Raw genomic sequence first — 9,455 nt, 5'->3', positions numbered from 1 at the left:
AGGAGGCAGGAGGCAGGAGGCAGGAGGCAGGAGGCAGGAGGCAGGAGGCAGGAGGCAGGAGGCAGGAGGCAGGAGGCAGGAGGCAGAGGCAGCTAAGAGGGAGGCAAAGTGAGTGGATGTCTTACTTTGAATGAGGGGAAAGTCTGTAGTTTTGTTTTTTTGTTTCTTTGAGATAGGGTTTCTCTGTGTGGCCCTGGCCATCCTGGAACTTGCTCTGCAGAACAGCTGGCCTCTCAGAGATTTGCCTGTCACTGCCTCCTGAGTGCAGGAATTAAAGGCGTGCACCATCATGACCACCAGGCAAAAGTCTGTGTTTTTAACATTTTCCCATCTTCACTTGTAGTCAACTGTTATTGTTACAATAATACAAATAGTTAATACATGGAACTATTCTTATCAAATGACTAGTAAACATGGAAATGGAATGGTTGAGTTATGGCTCAGGTTTGCCACTCATTCACTGGAAGACATTGCCCAATATTTAACCTTCTTAAACTCCCGCTTAATAATTTACTGCCTGAAAAGAATGAAAACATTTGTCCTACCACTTCATATGTTTATTATAGGGATCATTGAAATTATATAAATTACTTCATATAAATGAAAATGATTGTTAAACTCTTATTCTGAATTATTCTTATAAAGATTATTATGCAACGTCTATTGTGTTCTTTATATGCCAAAATTCATGGAGCACCCTGCTATGTGCACAACGCCTATACTTTACAGTCACCTCTTTCTTCATAGGCTATCTTCAGTGTAACTACTGCCCAAATCTCTCTGTGTGCCACTAAGCCACAAAGCCATGAGGGTTAAAGCCATGTTTTCATGTCCACCATCACATTCTAAGTGCCTCACACAGACTCAGGTAATAAAGAACACGTCCTCATAGAGGAGAAGTTCCTTCTTATAGGCTTCTGGCTCAGCAGGAAGGACAGATAAAGAAGATGCTTCCCAGCAGCTATACCTCCACCTCCAAACTGACTGCTAAGATTGGAAAGAGGCAACGGAAGACACTGACGATTACACAGCTGAAAAGAGACTAACCATGCTATCTACTAACACACACATACAAACTCACCATCATATTTTGCCAGGACTGCCTGAACATCTGCATAGGCCTGCAATTCTAGAAGTGATTCTAAGAGGTTTTCATGGATGTTCAACATGGTAAGAGGAGGAAATTCTTTCATCAACTGTATATTAAAGAAGGAAAAAAAGACTAAAATCAAAACAAATCATGATAGAAAACTCAGAGGAGCTGAACCAGGTTTGTTAAAATATAAATTATTTTGCTTTTTTACAAAGTTATAAACACCTAAACCTTAAGAAATGTATGCACATTAAAAATATCCTTGTTGGGCATAGGGGCACACATCTTTAATCCTACTCAGGAGGCAGAGGCAGGTGGATCTCTGTAAGTTTAAGGCCAGTCTGGTCTACAGAGAGTTCCAGGCCAACCAGAGCTACAAGGTGAGACCCTGTCTCAAGAAATAAATAAAATAGACAAATAAATAAATAAATAAATATACTATCTTGTTATAGAAATGGGCAACTGAAAAACTCTGCACTAAAATAACTGATAATAGCCGGGTGGTGGTGGCGCACGCCTGTAATCCCAGCACTCGGGAGGCAGAGGCAGGCGGATCTCTGTGAGTTCGAGACCAGCCTGGTCTACAGAGGTAGTTCCAGGACAGGCTCCAAAGCCACAGAGAAACCCTGTCTCGAAAAAACTAAAAAAAAAAAAAAAAAACTGATAATATTTTTAGTCTTGGGGACTATAGAAATAATGGGTCTGTTATCAAATTTACTCACATCTCTCATTATTTTCACTGCTTCTCTTATTCTTCCCAATTTTCTTGCACACATTGCCAATCTTCTTTTTATATATACAAGTACATTGGTATCTCGTCCTATTTAGAAAAATAAGAAAATGATACAACTATCACTTTTTGGATTATGACCTGACATTTCATTAAAATATTATCCACTAAAAAAATATTATCCACTAATTTTATTTGCTTATCCTGAAAAGCCTATTAAAACTAAATTTAATTTATACCAGAATGCATCATTATTTTATTAGTGGATATTAAATTTAGGCGATAAATAAGAAATGTTCTCTACTTTTATGTGTGCTTTCAATATTAAACACTTAAAATATATACTTAATTACTTTTTCCTCTAGTAGTAAGCAATTTGAATGTAGTATATATAGTTCATTCAGTTGATGAGTTTAATACTGGCAGAAAACAAGTAGATATTAATAGAAAGATATATTTGTCTATCTCAGTTTCTGTATAAACAATCTATAATTTTAGTACTATTATTTTGGCTCAAAGATCCTAAATGCCCTAAACAAAATTCCATGAATAATATAAACTTTTATTAAGTTAATAATTAATTAAAAATTATTACTAGAAAGCGCTAAGAGAAAAGCTTTATTATGGGCCAGTGAGATGGCTCAACAGGTAAAAGATGCTTGCTTGTCAATCTTGCTGACTGAGTTTAATCCCTGGCACCCACATGGTAGAAGGAGAAAACTGACACACAAGTTGTTTTCTGACTTCTATGCATGCATGTGTGCATGCACACATATATACATACAAATACACATATACAAATAAGTATAATTTTTAAAATTAAAAATTCTACAAGATAACCACATTTGGTATTATGCAAGGGGAAACAGAAAGAGGTTTTTACAGATGTAGTTTCATTAGTTCCAGGCTGCAATATTAACTATTCCCATAGTTTTGTATAATAACATGCCTTAATGAAATATATTGTAAACACAAGTATTTAACTGAGAGAAAACATTAGCCAAATTTTAATTTCCATAAACAAAAGATGTGGAACTTTGCTGCTAAGAGATAATGCCTTGTGTAAACATATTTCAATTTATTGCCCAGTATCTGCCAAAATCATGAAACTAAAACCCCCTGGCCACAAATCTCAGCCAGAAACAGCAACACTGCCGATTCTAACAGCTTTGGTAAGTGTCGCAACCCTAACCAGAAGAGCATCTCCAAAAGAAAACAGTCCCTGTGTTTCATCCTATCTCAAGCATGCTGGAGAAAAATCAACCAGAAAAGAACCCCTGTCACATACAAGACTGGAGTACGGACTGAAAATCAGATGGTGTCACAAGAGCAATCCCTAAAAAGGATCCCAAGTTCAGAGACAACCTGGGCTATAATAGCAAGACCCCGCCTTAAAGCAAAATAAAACAAAACAACCAATCAAACAAAAACAACAGGAGGAGAAAGGAATAAAGAAAGAAAAGAAGAAAGGAGAGCAAAGTGGAGAAGGGAAGGAAGGACCCTTGGCACCACATACAGAGCCATAGACTGAAGAGGAAACACAGTGAGAGTTACAAGTAATAGACCAGATATATGAATCTATTGGTTGTTTCAGGAAAAAATATCACACTTTTACATATTTTTTATTATTGTTGTTTCACGCTTTAAACACAAAGTTCAGGAGCTAAAGACAGAATGTGGGCCTGGCAGCACATGACTATAATCCCAGCACAGGAGGGAAGATCAGTGCTGGGTTATCCTCATCTACATGGCAAATCTGAGGCTAACACTTCAAGAAACCAAAAGAAAAAAAAAAAAGAGGAACAATAGCCAGTTCAAGTTTGCTTACTCAGTTGAGCTTCATGCTGAGGACTCTGGTGCTGGCACTGCTGTGACCGTCTATAAATTATCTCCCCCGCCCTGAGTGCCTGTTTAAATAACTTTTCAGCATCTACGATGGTTGTTGCTTCCTCTTCGGCCAACAGAACGTAGGCAGTGGCACAGCTATAAAGCAAGCAAGCAAGGCTATGTTAAGTACTGTGGTGAAGCTCACGTTTCTCTGGACAGGCCTCTTGCTATGTCATGCTTCCCTCATCCGTACCTACACTCTCCATCTTTGAGGAGGAAAATAAAACGTCATTCAGCATTTTCAGTCACTAGGGGTACACTAGCGTATTCATTATGTCCAACCCCACAATGTTTCTTCCACTATTTTCTGTCTTTTCTATTTCTAGCTCTGTTCTCTGACCCTGTGTTTTCTTTTTGTGGAAGGGGAGAATAAGAAAGATACATAAAACGTTGTCTAAAGAAGTAGCTGTAAGGACCACGCTTGCTCTGCAATGTCCACACCATGTGGATAGAAGGGAGTGCACACTGAGAAGGCTTGCTTGGCCAATCTGACCAGGAACATTCCTACACTGAGCCTTTTCTATAAACCCAAGTGTTCTCTCTGTGTCTTATCCTCCACAGGGCTGCATTCCAGGCCTTCCTCTCATACACCTACGCTCAACTCACACCCATGTTTACCCCAAGCTTCCTTTTCTTCACCCTGATAAAACACAGAGATTTTTGTTTGTATCTTTAAAGTCAACAGCTGGCCAATAAAATAAACTAATTCTTGGCTTTGGGCAATAAAGAAAAACAAAGTCTGCCTTCCATGTATTTCCAGACAAGTACATTTAGTCTGAAGAGGATGTCTTAGTTCTGCTTGTCCAGGCCTGCACAGTCCAACACTCAAGTCAGTAACCACAAGGAGTTTCTGAGCACCTGAAATGCGCTTAATCTAAAATGACACGGCATGTTGGTGCACCTTAGATCTTAAAGACTGAGGAAATGTAAAATGCCTCATTGACAAGGCTTTTAAAATATTGATCATATGTGAAAATGTTTTATATTTTGAATCTAGACAATTGAGACACCCAAACTAACTTCTTTTAACTTTTCAAATCTAAAAAGTTACATATATGGTTCCCATGTTCCAATTAAACAGAGATTATTGGCAACAAATGCAAGGGCAGGCATGAAACACAGTGACAGTGAGTAGCTAGCATCCACATTCCCACATTTACAATTCCAACACTTAGAACCCTGAGGTAGGAGGACCTGGAGTTTGGGGACAGCGTTGACTATATAGGAGTACCTATGTCCTCTGGGTTCTATGACAGGCCCCTGTCTACTACTGAAGAATAAAAGAAAAGGGTACCTATTCTCAATGAGGGTCAAGAAGGGCCTTTCAGATACAAAAATCAAATCACAACACTATGGTATTTTTCAAATGGCACTGTAACTTCATATATATAATGTTACTAATCAACACATTTTTCCCATGTATAACACTGGACTTTGATAAAACATTAGATATATTGGTGGTTTAAACACTAGGTACCCTGCTCGCTGTTCCAAAAACAAATTCAATGTTGTTTGCAATAGAATCTTGCAACACAGCCCAGGCTAGCCTTGAACTCTCATTCTCCTGACTCAGCTTCTCAACTGCTGGTAATTACAGATGTATGTCACAATGCCCATTATCAAATATTTGTATTTAATGTTTTGTTTCAAAACCTTTTAAATAACCAGGATAGAAATATTTCTGTAGGGCTGGGGGTGTAGCAGTGGTATAGCACTTGCCTACCATGCTTGAGGCCCTGGGTTCGATCCCAGCACTGCAAAACAAAACAAAATACCACTTGTACAAAAACCGTGATAAAACTGATGAAACAGAATCTAAATATAAACATAATTTTATTTTAGTTTTGTGTTGCTGGGGATAAAACTCAGGAACTCACATGGTAGGCAATGTTTATCATTAGATACATCCCCAGCTCCTAATATAACTTTAAATTACAAGCCAGGTATGGCAGCACAGGCCTGTAATCCCAGTTTCTCAGAAGGCTGATGCAGGAAGGTCATAAGTTCAAGGACTGCCTGGGCAAATTAGTAAGACTGTCTCAAAAAGTGAATAAAGGGGTCTGGAAATGTGGCTCAAGGACAAAGCACTTGTCTATCATGTGCAAGGCCCTGGGTTCCACCCCCAGTACTGCCACCACCACCACCACCACTGCCACGAAACCACATCCTAGGTTATAGTTCGTGCTTCCTGGCAACTTTGCCTTCTATTCTTGCATTAGAAATTAGTCCTATGCATACCTAATGACTTCCTTTTGTCTTAAACTGGGGATAAATTCACATGCCTGTATAAAATTTCATTTTCTATTTCAGGTATTTAACTTTTATTATGTGTGCCTGTGTGTACATCCCAGTACCCATGTGGTGGTCAGAGGACAACTCGTGGGATTTGGTTCTCTCCTTCCACCATGGAGGTCCTGGGATCAAAGTCAAGCCATCAGCTTGGCTGCTGGTACCTTTACCAGCTGAGCCATTTTGCAGGCCCACCAGGGCAAAACATTTTCAACTGCAAAATTCAGAAACTTTTACTATATTCTCAAGGTCATGCAACTATAACAGGTACATATAGCATCTTCATCACCCCCAAAAGCACCATACCCTTTCAGCAGTTCCATTGTCTCTCCTGCCTCCCTGCCCAGTCACACAGCACCTCTTCAATGTGCCCTTTGGTGCACAGAGGTTTTGCTTCAATAAGGCAGTTTACCTACTTTTTCTTCTATTGCGTCTGCCTTTGTTGTTGTGTCTGTTAAGTCACTGGGAAACCTGGGGACATAAGACTATCCCTCATGTCCTCTCCTCTCTTTTACAGGGCAAAGTTGCAGGGTTGCAAGCACACTAGGCAAGAACTCTACCACTGACCTGCATCCCTAACCCAGTCCATGTTCTCTTATAAGAGTTTATACTTTAGTTACTTATTTTTTAATTAATTGATATGTATATGTAACATAAGGGTCCAACTGCCAGCTTGTAGATGTAACTATCCAATCGTTCAGCACTGTGTTAAAAACTACTACTACTTTCTTCTTCCTCTTCTTCTTTTTCTTCTTCTTCCTCTTCCTCCTCTTCTTCTTCCTCCTTTTCTTCTTTTCTCCTCCTCCTCTTCCTCTTCTTCAGTTTGGTTTTGGTTTTTCAAGACAGGGTTTCTTAGTATAGTCATGTCTGTTCTGGAACTCTCTCTGCAGACCAGGATTGCCTCAAACTCATAGAGATCTACCTGCCTCTGCCTCCCAAATGCTGGGATTACAGACATATGCCACCATAGCCCAACTTTAAAGACTTCTCTTTTTTTTGGATAGCCTTGGCACCTCCATCAAAAATCAACTGAAAGACCATAAATATATGGGCTTACTTTCCAGTAAGTCTAAGTAAGTCAGTCTAAGCATTTAATCTTATGGTTTAACCATCTGGTTTTGTAGAAAGTTTTAAAATATGAGTCTTCTAATGTGGTCTTAGGATTGTTTTTGGCTACTTAGATTCTTTTGCAACTACACACAAATATTAAGACCAGCTTGTCAATTTCTGCAAAAATAGTAACGGAGATTTTAATTATTTTTATTTTAATATTTTACATGTATGAGTGTTTTGCCTGCATGTGTATGTATCAATGCATGCAATACCCATGGAGACCAGAAGAGGGTGTTGGATCCCCCCAGAAGTGGAAGTAGCCTCAGATGATTGTGAGCTGCCACATGGCTGTCTGAGATCAAATCAGGGTCCTCTGGAAAGTGCTCTTAACAACTGGCCCTTCTCTCTGGCTCCAGCAGTACTAACTTTAATAGGAGATAGATTAAATCTGCAGATTGATACAGGGGAGCACTGACATTTCAGTTAAAGATATTGAACTTGTATCATATATGAATATATATATATATATACACACACACACATATAGATCAGCTTTTCTTTTCCTTTTTTCTTTGCTGCTTGAATAACATTTTGTGAGGTTTCAAGTTGTTTTTAATTATTTTGAGCACATAAATGTGGGCACACATATACCACCACATTCATATAAGTCAGAAGATGACTGTTGGGGGTCAGTTCTCTTCTTCCTAGGTTCTGGGGTCACGCTCAGGTCAGCAGACAGACCTGAGTCTCCCCAGCTGTTTTCTAATTCTCGGTGTGCAAGCGTCACACTTTCTTGGCCAAACTTACCCCTAAGCACTTTCATATGCTAGATGCCATTGTCAATGGAATTGCTAACTTTTTACTAGCATTTAACCTAGATTATAAACACTGAGAGGATTCTATTTGTGTGACCTTCTTAAGGTTTTCTAGACATATGGCCACACCACCTGTGAATAAAGACAGTTTACTTCTTCCTTTCAAATCTGGATACATTTTCCCCTTACCTTGCCTAACTGCGCTTGTTAGGAGTTCTAATAACATGTAAATAGAAGCAGTGCGGGCAGGCATCCTTGCCTTCCTGGTTTAAACAGCTCGTAGTCTTTCATCACTAAGTGTCCTTAGGTGCTGGCTTTTCAGAGATCCCTCGTTAATTTGAGCAGGATTCCTTACATCTACAATATTTCTTAGTATTTATCATAAAATGTTGGGTTTTTGTCAAATACCTTTTTAACAAACTAAGATAACTTGTGGGTTTTGTACTTTGCCCTATTAATGCAATATGTTACATTAATTAGTTTCACATATTTTTGTCATGACAGTACCGAACTGTCAGAGGCTTTCTCTGTACCAGCTGAGACAATCATGTAGATTCCTCCCTTCAAGTGTTGAAACTCTTCAATTGTAACAAACCCCACTTGGTCCTCATGTGTATTTTCCAAATGCTGCTGGATTTGGTGTATTAATATTTTGGTTTGGCTATTATTTCTTCAAATATTATTTCTGCCCTGTTTTCCTCTCTCCCATATTTCAGGGACTCCACTTATATGTAGGGCAGCATGACTGACTGCCCCACAGCCCTCATATTCCTACTTCTGAGACTACATAAGCTCAAAGGGCCTAACACAGCTTTGCTGACTCTTCTGTCTGCTCAGATCTGTACAGAGCTCCCTACAGTGCATTTTTACTTCAGCTGTATTTTTCAATCCTAGGATTTCCTCTTAGTCCCTTATGTGCCCAGCTGCACTGGGATTTCAAAAATGTATTGATAATTTTCTAATGGTGAAACATCACCATAGACTTTTCTTGAGATTTTTACCTCTTTGAACAAATTTAAAGTAGATGATTTAAGATCTATGAAGTCAAAAGTCCAGACTTCTTTGGAAACATTTCCATGGATACTTTTCCTCATTTTTGTTCTGTTGTTTCTTTGAATGCTGGTTTCTGTTCTTTGTTTGGTAACAGGGCCTGGCTGTAGCCCAGGCTAATCCAGAGTTCAGTTACAGGTTCCTGACTGCTGAGATTGGAAGCATCTGCCACCCCACCCATGTTTTTGCAGGCTTCATAATTTTCGGTTAAAAATTGTCATTTTAAACTCTAATATGCTGGCAACTCTGGAATGGGATTTTCTGTAACCTCTCTGTTGTTGCTGCCATTGTAGTTGTTTGTTTCCTGGCTTTCCTGATGATTTTGTTAATTCTGTACTCTTCCATGTGTGACCAATAAGGTGGGTGCTTGGTTAGCATAGTGGTCGATTAATTATCAGATAAAGTTTTCTTAAATATCTAGGGAAAAAGTACAGAAACAAAGTCTCCGAGGAAGGCTCGCACACTCTCTCTCTCTCTCTCTCTCTCTCTCTCTCTCTCTCTCTCTCTCTCTCTCTCTCTCTCTCTCTCTCTCTCTCTC

General features: G+C 39.1%; 1 protein-coding gene across 5 annotated transcripts in view; it reads right to left on the bottom strand.

Moving 5' to 3' along the window:
• The window catches only part of St7l (suppression of tumorigenicity 7 like), a 62,517-nt gene that overhangs the window by 29,817 nt on the left and 23,245 nt on the right, over positions 1-9,455 (bottom strand). For all 5 annotated transcript variants that reach the window (XM_026777366.1, XM_026777367.1, XM_005369770.3 and 2 more), the window contains exons 7-9: positions 3,652-3,806; positions 1,816-1,913; positions 1,082-1,196 (exon numbers count right to left, since the gene is read on the bottom strand). In XM_026777366.1, the coding sequence (XP_026633167.1) occupies positions 1,082-1,196; positions 1,816-1,913; positions 3,652-3,806 (368 nt within the window). The remainder of the gene's footprint in view (positions 1-1,081; positions 1,197-1,815; positions 1,914-3,651; positions 3,807-9,455) is intronic.

This window comes from Microtus ochrogaster, unplaced genomic scaffold, assembly GCF_000317375.1.
Source record: "Microtus ochrogaster isolate Prairie Vole_2 unplaced genomic scaffold, MicOch1.0 UNK60, whole genome shotgun sequence".
NCBI lineage: Eukaryota > Metazoa > Chordata > Mammalia > Rodentia > Cricetidae > Microtus > Microtus ochrogaster.
This window is presented reverse-complemented; position numbering and strand designations above follow the sequence as displayed.